This window comes from Oncorhynchus clarkii, chromosome 7 (assembly GCF_045791955.1).
Source record: "Oncorhynchus clarkii lewisi isolate Uvic-CL-2024 chromosome 7, UVic_Ocla_1.0, whole genome shotgun sequence".
In the NCBI taxonomy this organism is placed as follows: Eukaryota; Metazoa; Chordata; class Actinopteri; order Salmoniformes; family Salmonidae; genus Oncorhynchus; species Oncorhynchus clarkii.
Window position 1 is genome coordinate 36,876,585 of NC_092153.1, and position 21,336 is coordinate 36,897,920.

At 41.7% G+C, this 21,336-nt stretch overlaps 1 protein-coding gene across 1 annotated transcript; it reads right to left on the reverse strand.

Moving 5' to 3' along the window:
• Nucleotides 1-6,430: 6,430 nt before the first annotated feature.
• On the reverse strand, nt 6,431-21,211 carry LOC139414212 (U1 small nuclear ribonucleoprotein C-like). Its single transcript, XM_071162102.1, has 6 exons — nt 20,453-21,211; nt 8,340-8,382; nt 8,127-8,235; nt 7,614-7,703; nt 7,375-7,485; nt 6,431-7,048 (listed from the first exon to the last, which is right to left on the reverse strand). The coding sequence occupies exons 1-6, from the start codon at nt 20,458-20,460 to the stop codon at nt 6,939-6,941; spliced, it is 471 nt and encodes a 156-aa protein (XP_071018203.1). The 5' UTR covers nt 20,461-21,211; the 3' UTR covers nt 6,431-6,938.
• Nucleotides 21,212-21,336: the final 125 nt, after the last annotated feature.

Sequence of the window (21,336 nt, forward strand, 5' to 3'; positions counted from 1 at the left end):
CAAATACTTATGTCATGCAATAAAATGCAAATTAATTACTTAAAAATCATACAATGTGATTTTCTGGAGTTTTGTTTTAGATTCCGTCTCTCATAGTTGAAGTGTACCTATGATAAAAAATTACAGACCTCTACACGCTTTGTAAGTAGGAAAACCTGCAAAATTGGCAGTGTATCAAATACTTGTTCTCCCCACTGTATATATAGATAGATACAGTATATTTACCAAATAAATAGATATGGGTGATTGGAAATGATTCAGACAATTACATTGATGGAAGCCACAATCTAGCTGCAATATTAAAGATGATCTAATATTTAAAAAATACAAAAAATACATGGAGTAACAGAAATGAATGTAACCAAATGACGGGGGATTTACGGTACATTTACTAGGCCTACTGGTTACATACATTTTATAATTGATAAAAAAAAAACGATTAAAGGGCAAACAATTCACAGAATGAAACAATGAATGCGCAAGAATTGGCGGGAGACAGCTGAGCACATTCTGGAGAGCTGAGTGCATGCATTCTGAGACACTCCATATCTTCGCCACACACCTATCCCCTTCTTGTTGCAACATTTTAAATTATACTCAAAACACATTATCTTCACACATATTTTAGATGCTTTTCACTGACAAGACCCTTGTGTCCTGATTCAACAGACTGGTGAGTTATGTAAAGTTTCTCCCATTTCTCTCAATCTCATTCTCCCTGTCGCTCACTCAAACTCACACACGTGTAGATTCAGAGAAGAGTAAGATATTTGCCAATTACACCCATTTCTAACAATGTTCGTTGCAGCAGTAATATGACAGACAGCACTTTTGAGAAATATAATATTTTATTGTCACTAACCTTTTCACTCGTGAGTTCCAAATATCTCTAACGGTCACCCCAGCGTGAGTAAAAACATGTTTTTTTTTTTGTTTTGTTATGCGAGTGAGGTCAGAATGCCTTCGCTATTTCAAAATGTGATTGTTACGCAACAGGACAGTTAGTCTCGGGGAAAATATTGGAAGCGGATGTTCTGTTTGAATCGGATGACGTGTGTCGAGTGGAGATGAGAGTGAGAAGAACAGGATTACAGTGGCGAATGGAAAAGGAAATAAGAGCAGTAAAGTGGTAGTGGAATCTTGTAGGAAAACGGTAGGAACAAGGGTTTTGGATTGATGTTGTTACCTGGGAGATCCGTTTGAAGTCTCTATTAAAATTGTAGATGCGTTGGATGAGGTGGCGTCGATGAAGGGGAAAAAAAAACTATAAGTTGGCTGATTCCGTTTTGTTGTGTTTCTATGGAACAGAAGGAGCATGCTTTGCTTCTCAAGAAGATGTCGGATTGGAATGTCCCTTGTGTAGATCTTCGAAACAGGGCGCCTATCAAGGGTGTTATCTCTGGGGTGGTGCTCGAAGTAAATGCAAAGGATGCACGCGAAGAATTGGATCAAGTGGTTGGTGCACAACGACTGACCCGCATGGTAGAGTGCGGAAGCCCAGTCCATCCATTCTATAGTTTTCTAAAGAACACTCTCTCCCTTCTCACGTGTATCTGGGTTATATGAGATTCCCTGTGAGGGCCTTCGTGCCCAAACCCACGCAGTGTGAGAAATGTCAATTATTTGGTTATGTGTCCTGTTAGGGTGAAGGAGGCGGAGGTGGCAAGAATAAGGGCTGTCCAGAATGTCTCCTATCTGGAGGCATTGAGAAGAGTGGAAGAATGACTTGAAGTTGAAGAAGTAATGGTCGTAGTAGAGACACAAGATGATGTTCCTTGTCAACAGGGGGATCCTGACATGTTGCATGTTAAGAAGGTGGACTTTGTAGTGTTTATTACTTTGGTTATCGACTTCACAGTGCAAACAGAGAGGAAATCGGAGAAAATAGGCATCATTGTGAGTGCTGCTGAGCGTTCTTTTGGGACTCTGCAGAGGCATTACAAGGAATCCTGTTGATGAATGCTCTGTCCTCACAGGCACCTGAGCCTGTGTAGGGATGTGATTTGAATGTGACTGAAGGAGTGGAATGGTTGTTTGATTTATTTGTGTATTTTGTATTATCTTGGGCCCTCCCGCCCCACAATGGAATATATTATTTTGGTTTTATTTCAATACCCTGTACAGTAGGTGGCGGCAATACACCAAAAGGACAGGACAGTTAACCTGCTCTGCCCTCAAACCAAGACACACATTGCCTGATAATTATTTATAGGCTATATTTCAACTTGTCAATTTGAAATTATTTTCTAAGAAATGTTATTTTCTAACACTGAATTGAGTTGTGTTCTGCCTCCTCATTAATTCACATAGAAGTAGCCCATTTTACTGTTGTGGACAATTTATATTTCACAAGCATTTCGCTACACTTGCATTAACATCTGCTAACCATGTGTATGTGACAAATAAAAAAAATTGATTTGATATTTGAGGCTTTACTGAACCGGAAAAACTTCTCTCTTCGATGAGATCCCAAGCACCTTCCCAGTATTCCTCCAGATCAAGTACGCAGACATTTGAGCAGTCTAGCACAAGATTTCTCCACTAGCACATTTTCTGGCTGGCACTCGTATTGCCTTCATTGTTGTCTTCCTTACAAATAATAACATTGGGCGTGTTTGTGTTCCAATAAAAGTAAGTGCCTTATTCGTCGTTTTTAGTATACCGTAAGTATGTATGAGCATAATGTATTTACTGTTTTGCAAGTTTCTATTTTTTTAAACATTTAAGATATAACGGCCACCAACTTCTTCAACTAGTCCCATGGAAATACTTTTAGCCAGCTGAGTCCACAAAGTTTCTTCAGGAATGTCCTTTTCTAGTTCTTTTGAAATCTCAAATCGATAAAGTTGTAATGCGCTGATTCTCTTCACTGCAGATCTGAACCATCACATCACTTTTATTAATAATTAATAAAATAAAACAATCTGCCTTTATATAAGCTGTGTCCCAGTCTTTCTCTGCATGTAATTGTTGTGGGTGAATTATGAAACAATTACTACTGTATGCATGTGCAGAAAATTGTGATGTAGATTTGTTTTTGCCATTGCATAATCTTTGTTAAATAAAAATCTGTTGCAGATTTAAACTTTAATTGGTGGCCATGGAAACAAATAGAAATGTAATGAACAATGTTTTCAATATTCAACGTTATCCTCTGCTATACAGTAGGTAATAGGCTGTAGCCAGGTGATCATTACCAGGTTATGATGAGGTCTTAAGTATGACCAGTAGGCTACCTAATATAGCACATAATACAGTGCTCAGAATTATGACCAACTGGTTGTATGGTGGTCAGAAAAATACATAATATTCTGGTCAGTAAAAATACATACCAAACAGATTTTGACCACTGGGTGTAGGGTAAGGTCACTTGTTTTGTTTTCAACATGTATTAGGTAAAACATGTTCTGCTGAAGGGAGGGCCATCTATTTTCATTTCAGAGAGGTCAAATTTTCTCCATGTAACTATTATAAATTACGTTTCCTCCCTTACCGACTGCCTTAGCCCAATCAAAGAACAGCTAAGTGCATCATTAGATTAGTTTTTTGCCTCAAGATGTTCATCTGTCTGTAACCGCCGGTAACTTCATAACGAAGTTGACTAAATACAAAGTTGTCAATGTCGTTGCAATTGTTACAAAAAAGTGAAGGATTCAAATGAAAACTGACCCAGTATACTGGCCGACGTACCAAAATGCATAGGGAATATTTTGTTTGGAGAGCGTTTGCACATTGGCAAGATGAATGTTGTTGCTTGGCTGACGTAAAATGATGTAGAACTGTATAATTTATAATGTAGGCATTCAAAATACAGTGCCTTCAGAAAGTATTCATACCCCTATATTTATTCCACATTTTGTGTTAAAGTCCAAATTCAAAATGGATTAAATATGTATTTTTTCTCACCCATCTATATGCAACACTTTATAATGACAAAGTGAAAACATGTTTTTAAACATTTTTCCAAATTTATTGAAAATGAAATACACAAATATCTATTTTACATACATATTCACACCCAATACTTTGTAGAAGCACCTTTGGCAGCGATTACAGCTGTTAGTTTCTGGTAAGTGTCTAAGCGCTTTCCACACCTGGAATGTGCAACATTTGCCAATTATTCATTTAAAAATTCTTCAAGCTCTGTCAAATCAGTTGTTGATCATTGCTAATCAACCATTTTCAGATCTTGCCATATATTCTCAAGTAGATTTTAGTCAAAACTGTAACTCAGCCACTCAGGAACATTCACTTGTCACTTGGTAAGCAACACTTGGTAAGCAGTCTAGATTTGTCCTTTTGTTTAAGGTTATTGTCCTGCTGAAAGATTAATTAATCTCCCAGGTTCTTGTGGAATGCGCACTGAACCAGGTTTTCCTCTAGGATTTTGCCTGTGCTTAACTCCATTATGTTTATTTGTTTTATCCTGAAAAACTCCCCAGTCCTTAATGATTCCGAGCATACACATGACATGATGCAGCCACCACTCTGCTTGAAAATATGGAGAGTGGTACTCAGTAATGTGTTGTATTGGATTGGCCCCAAACATAACACTTTGTATTCAGGACACAAAGTGAATTGCTTTCACACATTTTTTTGTAGTATTACTTTAGTGCAAACAGAATGCATGTTTTGGAATATTTGTATTCTGTACAGGCTTTCTTCATTTCACTCTGTCAATTATGTTAGTATTGTGGAGTAAATATAATGTTGTTGATCCATCCTCAGTTTTCTCCTATCACAGCCGTTAAACTCCTTAATTGTTTTAATGTCACCATTGGTCTTATGGTGAAATCCATGACCGGTTTCCTTCCTCTCTCATTCCAAAATCATGGGCATTAATATGGAGTTGATCCCCCCCTTTGCTGCTATAACAGCTTCCACACTTCTGGGAAGGCTTTCTACTAGATGTTGGAACATTGCTGCGGAGACTTGCATCCATTCAGCCACAACAACATTGGTGAGGTTGGGCACTGATGTTGGGCGATTAGGCCTTACTCGCAGTCGGCGTTCCAATTAATTCCAAAAGGTGTTTGATTGGTTTGAGGTCAGGGCTCTGTGCAGGTCAGTCAAGTTATTCCATACCAATCTCAACAAACTATTTCTGTATGGACTTCGCTTTGTGCACAGAGGCATTGTCATGCTGAAACAGGAAAGTTGAAAGCACAGAATCGTCTAGAATGTCAATGTATGCTGTAGCGTTAAGATTTCCCTTCACTGGTACGAAGGGACTAAGAACGAACCATGAAAAACAGCCCCAGACCATTATTCCTCCTCCACCAAACTTTACAATTGGAACTATACATTTGGGCAGGTAGCGTTTTCCTGGCAGCCGCCAAACCCAGATTTGTCCGTCTGACTCCCAGATGGTGAAGCGTGAGTCATCTCTCCAGAGAACGAGTTTCCACTGCTCCAGAGTCCAATGGCGGTGAGCTTTACACCCCTCCAGCCAATGATTGCCATTGCACATGGTGAACTTAGGCTTGAGTGTGGCTGTTCGGCCATAGAAACCCATTTCATGAAGCTCACAGAGCCAGCTTGGAACTCAGTAGCGAGTGTTGCAACAGAGGACAGACAGCTTCAGCACTCGGCTGTCCCATTCTGTGAGCTTGTGTGACCTACCACTTCGCTGCTGAGCCGTTGTTGCTCCTAGAAGTCCACTTCACAATAACAGCCCTTTTCAGTTGACCAGGGCAGCTTTAACAGGGCAGAAATTTGACAAACTGACTTGTTGAAAAGGTGGCATCCACTATGAATGTCAGCGTTCTTCAGTATGGGCCATTCGACTGCCAATGTTTGTCTATGGAGATGGCTGGCTGTGTGTTCAATGTTATACACATGTTAGCAACGAGTGTGGCTGAAATAGCCAAATCCACTCATTTGAAGGGGTGTCCACATACCTTTGGCAATGTAGTGTATTTGGCAAATTCCTCAAGGAGAGAAGCCTTATGCATATGATGAGTCATGCAGGAGAGAAATTTTACATGCCCTATGTAGCAAAGGCTTTGTTGCGGTAGGTACTTTAAAAAGAACACACCTGAGACTTCACACGGGCAAGGACACGTTTGTGGAAGATGCTTCAAACTGAAAGGAGCCCTGACGGAGCACATGCAGCTACACACTGGGGAGAAACCATTTAGCTACAATGATTGTGGCAAATACTTCAGTCGGACAAATGCCCTTACGAACCACATGCAGCATACTGACAAGAAAAGGATGTACAAGTGACCTGCGGAGAAAAAGAGTCAGTCTGAAAAGTAGACGTCTTTCTATAGAAAACACTCAAGTGTCATATAGTTGAATAAAGTAGAGGTAAATTTAATAAAGTACACAGACCATTTTCTAAACAGGAGTCCTTGTTCATTTTATGAAGGTAGAAGCCTCATAAATCTATTATTCAAAAAAAAAATGATTGAAGACCAACATACACTTTCAAGTCTACTCATTTTATTTCTTTCAAAAATAAAAAGACTGGGCCCAAAAAATAATCATATTTTACTTTGAAAAACAAATCACGTGATGAGGCATTTACATCAGAACAGTGACAAAATAATACCTGCTCTTTCTGACATGCATGTGCTTCTGTGCAACTGGTGCCACGTTAAACCTCCACAGCTGTATTCTTATTAGAGCAGCAGGGGGAAACAGAAACCTACTTGTGTAAACAATACAACTATGCATCAAAACAAAAATATGACCTAAACACTAAACACAAAAAACCCCCAGAAGTTTTGGTTATGTGAAACCACAATAAATAGCCTGTCAAAATGGTTTTGTGGAGATAAAGAGGGATGATGTGGAACTCTACCAAATGGGTTTTAAGGTGGAGACAATAGGTGGCCATTTCAAAAAACCCAAACAATGCATTTGGTGCAGTGTCCTCCAAAGATCATGTATATGGCAGTGTAGAACACAGGAGCGCCTCTTAATTTTGGGTCTCATCTGTCCGGCCGGATCATACCCGGTCTGATAAGCATCATTGGCCGATGGTGGCGCATCATATGTGGGCCAGGCATCATCTGCATGTGGCCCATTGGTGGTCGCATACCTGGACATACAGGATAGCAAACATATCTGATTTTACTTGGTTTTCACATTGTACCCTAATCATGGTCCAGTATACATGTCCCTTATGGACTATTATGAATACATCACATCAAATCTTGGTGAAAAATATATCTCAAAGCTATGACTTTGACCAGGCATGAACTGTTCTTGTTCAGTGAAGATTTGTGAGCAGCAGCAGATACATTTTGGGTGAGAACTTGCAGATCTTTAATTCAATGCCCATTGAAAATATTTTTTTAGACACACTCACACACACATTGTTTACATCAACAATACATGATGTAGGTGTTGGGGCAATAATCTCACCTCCAGGCATCATTCCATGTGGTGGGGGCCCCATCATTTGCATCATATGAGGACCATGTCCACCCATAGGGGGCCCGGGCACTGGTAGCATGCCTGGGCGTGGAGGGCCACCTGGGGTTCACAAATTACAATTTAAAGCTCAGTCCCCAACACACCAAGTTATCAGTATCTCATTGAAATATAAATCATTCTCAAAATACTAGACTAGCACTGTTGTGTTTGGTCCACAGTCTACGTACCGATGTTTGGAGGAGGGAGCATGGCTCCGCCTGGGGGAGGGGCTCCAGGGAATGGGGTAGGAGGGATCTTACCAGACTGGAAGGCAGCCGCTGAGGAGGAAAACACAAGGCAACATGTTAACCTATTGTAGAGTTGACAGTCACTGGACCAGGGCGCTATCCCTGAATTCACTACGTCGGTGTCCGACGTGGGATGGCACCCATGAGGCCATCGGAGATGCACGTGTTCACGTGAGGGACTTCGTACAGAGAAGCATGGGGACACGCAAGGGGGTAGTGTAGCGACCTTAAAAGATGTTCGGATCTCTTGGAGTAACAGCTAAGGTGTTGGGTTGACAGTCACTGGACCGGAGTTCGAATCCAGGTCAGTGCTACCCCCGAATTCAAACGCTACACGCTTATTATGCAAGTATGGGTGTGTGGGGCTTGTGTATGTTTTGTATCTGCACAAACTGTTGCTTATAAACGAAACCGCATAGAATCGGTTTAGCTACCTCCTTCATATCTGCTTACTTGTTTTATCGATGAGGCTCTGTGCCTGCTCCTCCATCCATTTCTGGTAGTAGTCTTTCACATTCTCTTTATGCTTTCGTCCACTACAGTGAGTCTTTCTCACCGATGGCTGTAAAAATATATCATGTTCAATTTAATGTTAATACAGGGTGCAATTTATGATGTGCTCGCTATTGTTAAAGGGTGCAGAGACTGAAAATTAGTCTGGCTTACCGAGTCATGTGTAAGGTACGTATCACAGTAGTCACAATAAAATCTGGGGGATACAAAAAAGCAAGTTAACCAATTCACCGAAATCAAAAAAAAAAAAAACTTTAGCTGGGCCATGGACCAGAACAAACTAGCTTGGAGCAGTGCCTTATATTTTTTACTATGCAAATAGAATGCTCTGGCTGGGAGAGTGAAGAAGATGCTAGCTAGTAGCTCTCGAAAACCCTTCTTAGTATGTAGGGTTTTAAGCAGGTACATTTCCCTACAGTTGGCTCCATGGGGGAAATTCCGACCCAAGTTAAGCACACACGAATGGAATGTAATTCCCTTTTATGCTCTTCTCTCTCTTTGTATTCTAACCTTGAACTTATGCTATTCACCAGCTGTTAGTTTGGGGTGGATGTCAGCGAAATTAAGGTGTGGCAGGGGTGTGTATTTTTTGTTAGTTTTTTTCCTCCCCAATTTTGTGATATCCAATTGGAAGTTAGTCTTGCCCCATCACTGCAACTCTAGTACGGACTCGGGAGAGGCGAAGGGCGAGAGCCGTTCGTCCTCCGAAACATGACCCCGCCAAGCCGCACTGCTTCTTGGCACAATGCTGGTTTAACCCGGAAGCCAGCCGCACTAATATGTCAGAGGAAACACCGTACACCTGGCGACCGTGTCAGCGTGCACTCCGCCTGGCTCGCCACAGGAGTCCCTAGAGCATGACGGGACAAGGACAACCCGGCCGGCCAAACCCTCCCCTAACCCCGACGACTCTGGGCCAAATGTGCGCCGCCTCATGGGTCTCCCGGGCGCGGCCGGCTGCGACACAGCCTGGGATCGAACCAGGATCTGTAGTGACGCAACTAGCACTGCGATGTAATGCCTTAGACCGCTGCATCACTCGGGAGGCAGATACACTGTATTCTGACCATTACCACCTTTACGTGGAAGGAAACCATGAATAAGGTTGAGCGAACCTACAGGTTCCAAGTGGAAAAATAATAACACCATTCCCCATGCACTGTAATTTATAAATTGTTAAAGAGATAGGTAAAATGAGTAATCAGTTTGGATAACGGGATTGTAAATAAACAAAGCAATTGTTTTAGGATGTTTCCTTATGATCCTTGGAGACGAATGTGAAACCTAATGGACGCAAATTCAAAATCATATCAACATTGCGGCCTCTTTTCCACAGTGAAGTACACTATAAATATCTGTGCTGTTTAGTGTTGTCAAGATAGCAGAATTTGACTTCGATACCAGGTTTAGTATCACGATACTCAGTACTAAAACGATACCACGGGGGAAAAAAGAAAGCGTATTAGCTAGTCCCGGAATAACCATTGGGTCGAATCATTGAACAATATGTTGATAAATGGTAGAACGACTAAAATAACTATAATTTATTCTATATAAAATGTTTCAAAAATAAAACTATTTTAAATGAACAGAAGAATCTTACATTTTCCTTATGCAAAACCATGACTCGGACCATTCAAAAATAATTGTACAATTACAACTGTTTTAAAATGTAACTTGGCATGATGACTGCAGGAATGTCCACCAGTTGGTAGCCAGAATTTAAATATTTAATTTCTCTACCATAAACTGCCTCCAACGTTGTTTTAGAGAATATGGCAGTATGTCCAACTAGCCTTGCAACCGCAGACCACATTTGACTACGCCGGCCCAGGACCTCCACATCTGGCTTCTTCACCTGCAGGATCATCCGAGACCAGCCACCCAGACAGCTGATGAAACAGGGTGGGCCTGCTCCACTACAGCCCCGTCGATGAGAATGGGGGGGGGGGGGGGGGGGGGCTCGGTCCTCTTTTTCCTGTAAGCCACAATCATCTAATTTGTCTTGATCACGTTGAGGGAGAGGTTCTTGTCCTGGCACCACACGGCCAAGTCTTTGACCTCCTCCCTATAGGCTGTCTTGTCGTTGATCAGGCCTACCACGGTTGTGTCATCGGAAAACTTAATGATGGTGTTGGAGTCGTGCCTGGCCGTGCAGTCATGAGTGAACAGGGAATACAGGAGGGAACTGAGCAAAATGGAGGGCGAGGGAGAGCTTTGTATACATCTCTGTGTGTGAATTAAAGGTGTTCCAGAGTTTTTTTCCCCCTCTGGTTGCACATGTAACATGCTGATAGAAATGTGGTAAAACTAATTTCAGTTTCCCTGTATTAAAGTCCCCGGCCACTGGTAGTGCCGCCTCTGGATGAGCATTTTCATGTTTGCTTATGGCGGAATACAGCTCATTCAGTGCGGTCTTAGTGCCAGCATCAGTCTGTTGCGGTATATAGACAGCTACGAAAAATACAGATGAAACTCTAAGTAGATAGTGTGGTCTACAGCTTATCATGAGATGCTCTACCTCGAGGCAAACCCTCGAGACTTCCTTAGATATCGTGCACCAGCTGTTATTTAGAAAAATACATAGTCCGCTGCTCCTTGTCTTAACAGATGCCGCTGTTCTGTCCCGCCGATACAGCTTATAACCAGCCAACATGAAGCATTAGATATTACAGTTTTGAATATCCCGTTGGTAGTTTAATCTTCCGCGTAGGTCATCGATTTTATTTTCCAAAGATTGCACGTTTGCTAGTAGAATGGAAGGAAGTGGGGGTTTATTATCGCAGTCCTGATGTTCAGAAGTTATTTTTGGTCATGAGAGGCGGTAGCAGAAACATTATGTACAAAATAACTTACAAACAAAGAAAAGAAATTAACATAAACCACAGTTAGGAATACATAAAAGGTCAGCCTTGTTCTCCGGGCGCCATCTTATATATAGTTCATAGTTTTGATGTCTTCACTATTATTCTACAATGTAGAAAATAGTAAAAATAAAGAAAATCCCTGGAATGAGTAGGTGTGTCCAAACTTTTGACTGGTACTGTATATATTGTTTTTGGTGAGGGGGTTGCCTGTTTTGCATGTTATTTTGGCATTAATATGTGTTACATAGGTTTTTTTTGATGTAAAATCATGGAGTTAATAAAGCCACACACAAACATGGTTTCTTTTTTGCTTTCTTGAGTAAGGCAGCTCCAAAATGCAAGTGTTTCAGCCTAGCTCAGTGCATTCTGTGGTGGTGGGACAGCCAGTGGAAAAAAAAACGGAGCACAGGGGTTGGTAATGTTCTCCATTTGCGCCGTGATAGGCTCAGTGTTCTGTCACTCATGGGGACACTATGCCACCACCAAATCAAAGGGTAGAGCTCACAAATTCAAGCCCCTTGAGTGCTACCAGAGAGTGATATTAGAAGTGCCCATCCAAAAAGGCTCAAGGTCATTGGCCACAGATAAAATTTTGTAAATTCACGCTATACGTACAGAAGTTTGATTGGACTGATCAGGTCAACATCATACATTCAAAATCTCAGCTAGCAGTTATTATCATGAATCAAGTCGACAATCTACTGCCAAATACTTTTTCATCCTTGTCATATGAAGAGAAATAATGAAGAGAAATGATAGATAAAACGTATCGGTGCTCATCAACCATAAACATTACACAACAACTTAAAAATCGCAAATTCAACAATGAGTGGTTTGGAAGGAATCAGTGGCTAAGCAATCACTACCCTGCTATTCAGTAGAGTGGGTGTGTGGTCTCAAGTCTGGGTTTAAGGGTCTTTTTTCCAAGCTTAAAAGGATAAACATTCAACATTGGCCATGCTGTCAATCCAGCATGACTTCTGACGCGCTCAAAACAACAGGAAACTCAGAAATGGGAAATCTGGCTTCAGTGAGTTCAAGACAACTGGGAACTCTGGAAAAAACGAGCTCCGACTAGGAAAACACGTTTTGAAGGTTCATCCAACTCTTTCTAGAGCGCCGACCTGAAGATCACTGACGTCATCATGAGTCGACCTTGTTTGTTCAACAAAAAGTTTGCAAACAAGCAAACACCGGCCACGAACGATGTGTTTACAATACGGCGTTGGTAGTAAAGCATTTTTTGTTCGACCGCAACTTCTGGGGTAGCTAGCTTTAGCTTGGTGCCTAGCTAGCATCAATACAACCAGCCTGAAAACAATGACCAATAGAAACTGCAGTCATTTTCATTATTCTTAGCAATGATTTAGGAATCCTTGAGAATAAGTATTAGCTAGGCAGCCACTTGTTGTTTGCCTATTGAAATTGAACTTAGCTAGCTAGCTAAGCAAAGGTTATAAGCAGCCAGCTAGCTTCATCTGGCTAGTGAGGCTCGACCGGACCGGGTTATGTGTTGTGAAGCTAGCCACAATAAGGATTAGGCACAATAGTGGAATTTGCGGTTAGCCTTCAAAATAAAAGTACCTTTGAAAGTGATGCAGGAGGTTACAATTGGTGGTATTATGTCATATTTAGACTAGATAATGATAAACAAGGTTGGAATGTGAAGCAATGAAATGAGGTATCAGTCTACTCGGTGCCACCCACAGAACACAACTCTGAAGAATTTATGCAAATATTAGCGTTGTAGCTCTCACACTGTGACTGTGTGAAATCACCTCCCCAGCCAGCCTATTGTGTGTATTGACATTCATTCATGTTGCACTGTACAACTTTACCTAAGGATTGAGGATCAATGAAATGGGGTATCAGTCTACTCAATACCAACATATTTTTTCCCAACGTCCTCCTCAGTTATCAGACTCCAAAACATCCATGCAGTATTGTTTTTCCTCAAGAATAGTGTTCAATACACATAGGTTGACAATAAACGTGGCTCAATTCACAGTTGTTTCAGAGTCCCGCAATAAAAGCTACGACACGAATGTTCTCTGGGTGTCACTGAGTAGAAAGACAACATTCCAACCTCGTTTAGCATGATCTATTCAATCAATTCTACAATTTGTATTAATTTGCATCACTGTCAATGGCATACTTTTATTTTGAAAGCTAACCGCAAAGTCCACTATTGCGGCTAATCCTTATTGTGGCTAGCTTCACACAGATGGGTCCGACCACCATTAATCAAATAAGAACTGTCTTATAAATTAGGTTTATTTTAGATGATTAGGGTCATTTTGCTATGTTTTTGGGAAAGAACATTGTTTGCATCCATGAGCTAGCTAGCTTTTTTTTAATGAGACAACTTTACCAGCATCATAGCATACGTATCGATGAATCGTTGCGAAATATGAAATACGAGTGATAGTATAATCAACGTGTAATAACTACATAAAAAATGTATGAACGTATTAAATTATTATTTGATGTGCTGTCATGTCAGGTCCTGATTGGTCAACAAGCTTATTTGACACGTCAAATAGTGTTATTTGACACATGAAATAATGTTTTGACATGTATCTTTTTTGACACGCAAAGACCCAAACAGCGTTCCATAGAAATCCTGGTTGGGAATGAAACGACTGAACAAATGAACAAAGAAACAACACAGCAAGTGAGTAAAATAAATAGGTTTTGATGATGTTTTACTGGTAACGGGGACATACGTAAATGCCAACAAAATTACTTTTTGGTCAGTGTGGTGTGTATATGTGTAACCTTTATTTAACCAGGTAAGTCAGTTCAGAACAAATTCTTATTTATAATGACGGCCTACCCTGGCCAAACCCGGACGATGCTGGGCCAATATGAAGCCGCCCTATGGGACTTCCAATCACGGCCAGATGTGATACAGCCTGGATTCAAACCAAGAACTGTAGTGACACCTCTTGCACTGAGATGCAGTGCCTTAGACCGCTGCATCCATGTGTGTTAACTATAACTGTACTAGAATGCTTAAAAGGCCGCTAAAATTTTTAATTTCGGTACCATTTTTTTGGCAAGGAAAATATTGCATATTGGTATCGGCCAAAAATGTCATATCGGTGCATCACTAGTTTGTACATGTTTTTTGTACATTTTTTAGTTGTTTATCTGGTCGGCCCCAGCCGCGAACTCAGGCTCTGTGCGTAGTTAACCGACCCTCTCTGCCCATTCATCGCCATTTGACCTGTTGTTGTTTTAGCTGATTAGCTGTTGTTGTCTCACCCAGTGTTGTCTTAGCTAGCTCTCCAAATCAACACCTGTGATTGCTTTATGCCTCGCTGTATGTCTCTCTCATATGTCAATATGCCTTGAATACTGTTGTTTAGGTTAGTTATCATTGTTTTAGTTTACAATGGAGCCCCTAGTTTCACTCATTAGACCTCTGATACCTCCTTTGTCCCACCTCCCACACATGCGGTGACCTCACCCATTATAACCAGCTTATCCAGAGATACAACCTACCTTATCATCACTCAGTGCCTGGGCTTACCTCCGCTGTACCCGCACCCCACCATACCCCTGTCTGCACATTATGCCCTGAATCTATTCTACCACGCCCAGAAATCTGCTCCTTTTATTCTTTGTCCCCAACGCTCTAGGCGACCAGTTTTGATAGCCTTTAGCCGTACCCTCATCCTACTCCTCCTCTGTTCCTTGGGTGATGTGGAGGTAAACCCAGGCCCTGCGTGTCACCAGGCACCCTCATTTGTTGACTTCTGTGATCGAAAAAACCTTGGTTTCATGCATGTCAACATCAGAAGCCTCCTCCCTAAGTTTGTTTTACTCATTGCTTTAGCACACTCCCCCAACCCTGATGAACTTGCAGTGTCTGAATCCTGGCTAAGGAAGGCAACCAACAATTCTGAGATTTCCTACTCAGCTACAACATTTTCCGTCAAGATTGCAACCCCTTTGGCAGTTCTATCTACCGCAGAGATAGCCTGCAAAGTTCTGTCATACTTTCCAGGTCTATACCCAAACAGTTTGAACTACAAATTTTAAAAATTAACCTCTCCAGAAATAAGTCTCTCACTGTTGCCGCCTGCTATCGACCCCCCTCCGCTCCCAGATGTGCCCTGGACACCATTTGTGAATTGATCGCCCCCCATCTAGCTTCAGAGTTGGTTCTGTTAGGTGACCTAAACTGGGATATGCTTAACACCCCGGCAGTCCTACAATCTAAGCTAGATGCCCTCAATCTCACACAAATTAGGTACAAGCCTAAATCCATAAACATGGGCACCCTCATAGACATTATCCTGACCAACTTGCACTCCAAATACACCTCCGCTATTTTCAATCAGGATCTCAGCGATCACTGTCTCATTGCCTGTATCCACTATGGGCCCGCGGTCAAACGACCACCCTTCATCACTGTCAAACGCTCCCTAAAACACTTCAGCGAGCAGGCCTTTCTAATCGACCTGGCCCGGGTATCCTGGAAGGATATTGACCTCATCCCGTCAGTCGAGGATGCCTGGTCATTCTTTAAAAGTAATTTCCTCACCATCTTAGATAAGCATGCTCCGTTCAAAAAATGCAGAACCAAGACGAGATATAGCCCTTGGTTCACTCAAGACCTGACTGCCCTTGACCAGCACAAAAACATCCTGTGGTGGACTGCAATAGCATCGAATAGTCCCCACGATATGCACCTGTTCAGGGAAGTCAGGAACCAATACACGCAGTCAGTCAGGAAAGCAAAGACTAGCTTTTTCAAGCAGAAATTCGCATCATGTAGCTCTACCTCCAAAAAGTTTGGGACACTGTAAAGTCCATGGAGAACAAGAGCACCTCCTCCCAGCTGCCCACTGCACCGAGGCTAGGTAACACGGTGATCACTGATAAATCCATGATAAAAGAACATTTCAATAAGCATTTCTCAACGGCTGAACATGCCTTCCTCCTGGCTACTCCAACCCCGGCCAACAGCTCTGCCTCCCCCGCAGCTACTCGCCCATGCCTCCCCAGCTTCTCCTTCACCCAAATCCAGACAGCAGATGAGCTGAAAAACCTGGACCCGTACAAATCAGCTGGGCTAGACAATCTGGACCCTCTCTTTCTAAAACCATTGTTGCAACCCCTATTACCAGCCTGTTTAACCTCTCTTTCGTATCGTCCGAGATCCCTAAAGATTGGAAAGCTGCCGCGGTCCTCCCCCTCTTCAAAGGGGGTGACACCCTAGACCCAAACATAAAAACAGAAAAGTCTTCGAAAGCCATGTTAATAAACAGATCACTGACCATTTCGAACCCCACCGTACCTTCTCCGCTGTGCAATCCGGCTTCCAAGCCGGTCACGGGTGCACCTCAGCCACGCTCAAGGTACTAAACGATATCATAACCACCATCGATAAAAGACAGTACTGCGCAGCCGTCTTCATCGACCTGGCCAAGGCTTTCGACTCTGTCAATCACCGTATTCTTATTGGCAGACTCAATAGCCTTGGTTTTTATAATGACTGCCTCGCCTGGTTCACCAACTACTTTGCAGACAGAGTTCAGTGTGTCAAATCGGAGGGCATGTTGTCCGGACCTCTGGCAGTCTCTATGGGGGTACCACAGGGTTCAATTCTCGGGCCGAATCTTTTATCTGTATATATCAATGTCGCCGCTCTTGCTGCGGGCGATTCCCTGATCCACCTCTACGCAGATGACACCATTCTGTATACTTCTGGCCCTTCCTTGGACACTGTGCTAACTAACCTCCAAACGAGCTTCAATGCCATACAACACTTCTTCCGCACCCGCCCGCCTAGCATCACCACCCTGGACGGTTCCGACCTAGAATATGTGGACAACTATAAATGCCTAGGTGTCTGGCTAGACTGTAAACTCTCCTTCCAGACTCATATTAAACATCTCCAATCCAAAATCAAATCTAGAATTGGCTTTCTATTTCACAACAAAGCCTCCTTCACTCACAGCGCCAAACTTACCCAAGTAAAACTGACTATCCTACCGATCCTCGACTTCGGCGATGTCATCGACAAAATAGCTTCCAGCACTCTACTCAGCAAACTGGATGCAGTCTATCACAGTGCCATCCGTTTTGTTACCAAATCACCTTATACCATCCACCACTGCGACCTGTATGCTCTAGTCGGCTGGCCCTCGCTACATATTCGTCGCCAGACCCACTGGCTCCAGGTCATCTATAAGGCTATGCTAGGTAAAGCTCTGCCTTAAAGCTCTGTTCACTGGTCACGATAACAACATCCACCCGTAACACACGTTCCAGCAGGAATATCGCACTGATCATCCCCAAAGCCAACACCTAATTTGGCCGCCTTTCCGTCCAGTTCTCCGCTGCCAGTGACTGGAACGAATTGCAAAAATCACTTAAGTTGGAGACTTTTATTTCCCTCACCAACTATCTGAGCAGCTAACCGATCGCTGCAGCTGTACATAGTAGAGGTCGACCGATTAATCGGAATGGCTGATTAATTAGGCCCGATTTCAAGTTTTCATAACAATCGGAAATCTGTATTTTTGGGCGCTGATTTCCGATTTTTATACCTTTATTTAACTAGGCAAGTCAATTAAAAACAAATTCTTATTTTCAATGACGGCCTAGGAACGGTGGGTTAACTGCCTTGTTCAGGGGCAGAACGACAGATTTCCACCTTTTCAGCTCAGGGGATCTCGTCCTTTTCAGCTCAGGGGATCTCCCCCAACGCTCTAACCATTACACGCCACGAGGAGCCTGCCTGTTACGCGAATGCAGTAGAAGCCAAGGTCAATTTCTAGCTAGCATTAAACTTATCTTATAAAAAACAATCAATCATAATCACTAGTTATAACTACTAATCCAGTTTAGCAGGCAATAATAACCAGGTGAAATTGTGTCATTTCTCTTGCGTTCACTGCACGCAGAGGGAGGGTATATGCAACAGTTTGGGCTGCCTGGCTCATTGCGAACTAATTTTCCAGAATTCTACGTAAATATGACATAACATTGAAGGTTGTGTAATGTAACATGAATATTTAGACTTAGGGATGCCACCCGTTAGATAAAATACCGAACGGTTCCGTATTTCACCAAAATAATAAACGTTTTGTTTTCGAAATGATAGTTTCCGGATTCTACCATATTAATGACCAAAGGCTCGCATTTCTGTGTGTTATTATGTTATAATTAAGTCTGATTTGATAGAGCAGTCCGACTGAGCAGCAGCAGGCCCGCAATCATTCATTCAAACAGCACTTTCGTGCATTTTGCCAGCAGCTCTTCGCAAGCACAGAGCTGTTTATGACTTTAAGCCTATCAGCCTAATGGCTGGTGTAACCGATGTGAAATGGCTAGCTAGTTAGTTGGGTGTGCGCTAATACTGTTTCAAACGTCACTCGCTTTGAGATTTGGAGTAGTTATTCCCTTTGCGCTGCAAGAGCTGCAGCTTTTGTGGAGCGATGGGTAACGCTGTTTCGAGTGTGGCTGTTGTCGATGTGTTCCTGGGGCGAGGAGAGGGACGGAAGCTATGCTGTTACAATGACAATACTGTAGTGCCTATAAGAACATCCAATAGTCAAAGGTATACGAGAGAAATAGTCCTATAAATACTATATTAACTACAACCTAAAACCTCTTACCTTGGAATATTGAAGTCTCATGTTAAAAGGAACCACCAACTTTCATATGTTCTCATGTTCTGAGCAAGGAACTTAAACGTTAGCTTTTTTACATGGCACATATTTTACATGGCACACATTTTTACATGGCACATAGGCACATTTTACTTTCTTCTCCAACACTTTGTTTTTGCAATATTTAAACCAAATTGAACATGTTTCATTATTTATTTGAGGCTAAATTGATTTTATTGATGTATTATATTAAGTTAAAATAAGTGTTCATTCAGTATTGCTGTAATTGTCATTATTACAGATGAATTAAAACATTTTAATTTTATTTTTAAAATCGCCCGGTTAATCGGTATCGGCTTTTTTGGTCCTCCAGTAATCGGTATCGGCGTTGAAAAATCATAATCGGTCGACCTCTAGTATATAGTCCATCTGTAAATAGCCCACCTAATCTACCTACGCCTATACTGTTTTTTATTTTATTTACTTTTCGGCTCTTTTGCACACCAGTATCTCTACTTGCACATCATCATCTGCTCATTTATCACTCCAGTGTTAATCTGCTAAATTGTAATTATTCGCTCCTATGGCCTATTTATTGCCTACCTCCTCATGCCTTTTGCACACACTGACTTTTTTTTCTACTGTGTCATTAACTTGTTTGTGTTATTGGCTTGTTTATTGTGTTATTGGCTTGTTTATTGTTTACTCCGTGTGTAACTCTGTGTTGTTGTCTGTGTCACACTGCTTTGCTTTATCTTGGCCAGGTCGCAGTTGCAAATGAGAACTTGTTCTCAACTAGCCTACCTGGTTAAATAAAGGTGAAATAAAAACATTTAAAACATGTTTTTAAAAGACAGTAAATGAGGCTAAATGATCTGTTTCACAGCCAGAAAAAGCTCAGCTGATAGCCAGTTGTAGCAGTGGTAAGGTGTTGGGACAGCTTTATGTAGGCCCTAACAGATTGTGGGCAATCTCACAGTTATAGTGAAATTAATGCATTGTTTCGTGTTGTGTAGTGGCTTTGCTGGCATGTAATGCCCCACCAAGATTTACATGCTAAAATTGCCACTGGAAAAGACACGGGATCTTAGCCACAAGAAGTTAAGACTCACGGAAACATCCGATGTGACACATTCGAATTTGGCACTTCATGCCGAAGTATATCATACTTTGACTAAAATTATGATTTAGCTACATTGTTGTGCAACATCATGGGTAAGCTCTGTCCATCGTATTTCAGGATGAAAAAGTGGATTTCTACTGGTGTGGGCGTTTAACCTTTTGTTTATTGAAAGTTATTCCTCGCTGATATGAAAGATGCATTCAGTACCCCAAGCGATGCGTTTTAACTTTCAGAACGAGTCGGGAATCTTTACAAAAAGATACTATCGTCAGGCGCTAAAGCAGTTAGCGTCTATGAATGGGTTAGCTAGCTAGTCTAGATAAAACATATTTCACATATACAATTTAACTTTAGTTAAGGCAAAGGAGATCATTACCACGATATGGCATAGCTAAATGAGAACAAATAGCTTAGTATCAAAACAGCGAACTGGCTAGATGGGAATGAATAATGAGCAAAATGGAAACGCTAAAGGTCGTATGCTAACGTTTACAATTGGGGGGCAGACACAAAATATACAAAATCTCTATTTAAAAATAATCGTTCCCAAACATAAGTTTTAAAACATTGAAACATGTAAATATTGCAGGTGACGCAGCGATAAAATACTTGGAAATAACACTTGAATTGAGGGATTTCGCAACTTACTTAGGCATATTTTTGTGTTCTTCACGAGACGCTCAGTGAGATCATTTCCTGTGTTGAGGGTTGCCAGGCCTTCGCAAATGTAAATTGGTCATAAGACCTGAAAACCAGCAGCAATATTAGTTTCCACTTTATCCAATAAACCCTTTCCCATAACGACCTCGAGGGATTAAGGAATAATATAGACTTAATTTAATTCGGTTTTCATTAAATAATAATTATTGAGAGCTTTGCAAGAGAAAATATAATTCTCCTTTATTAAACTAGCCAGATCATTTTCAATTTCACTTGTTCTGGCTGCTATGATTAAGCTGGTTGGTTCGAGCCCTGAATGCTGATTGGCTGACAGCCGTGGCATATCAGAACGTATACCACGGGTATGTCAAAACATGTATTTTTACTGCTTTAATTACGTTGGTAATATATTTTATGGAAAAGGGATTGGAAATAGGTGGCTCCATAATGACCAATCGAAGTAGCCTACCTACAACTGGCAAAAAGTTGTCACAAGGTGCTCTGTCTCCGTGACTCAGCTGCCTGGTGCAGAGCTCTTTCAAACAGTGCTCTCAACACACACATAGACACACCTCCGGTCCTCCCCATTATTCATTCACTTTCTCACTCACAGCCTGATAGTCAGCATCTGCAGGTCACAGTGAGAATTGTTTTTACATAAGAGAAATGCCATGGCGGCCGCGATGCAATTTAGAAATAGCCCAAACCTCGCAACCAATACATTTTAACCGGTGATATCGTTTTTTTAGTAACCAATTTTAGGAAATGTAGACATGGCAACCCTGCCGGTGTTCCCACTCTCAATTGTTCGAAAATTCAAAGGTTGCCCATAAATAGTTCCGCCTAATAATTTACATACTTTTTCTCATCAC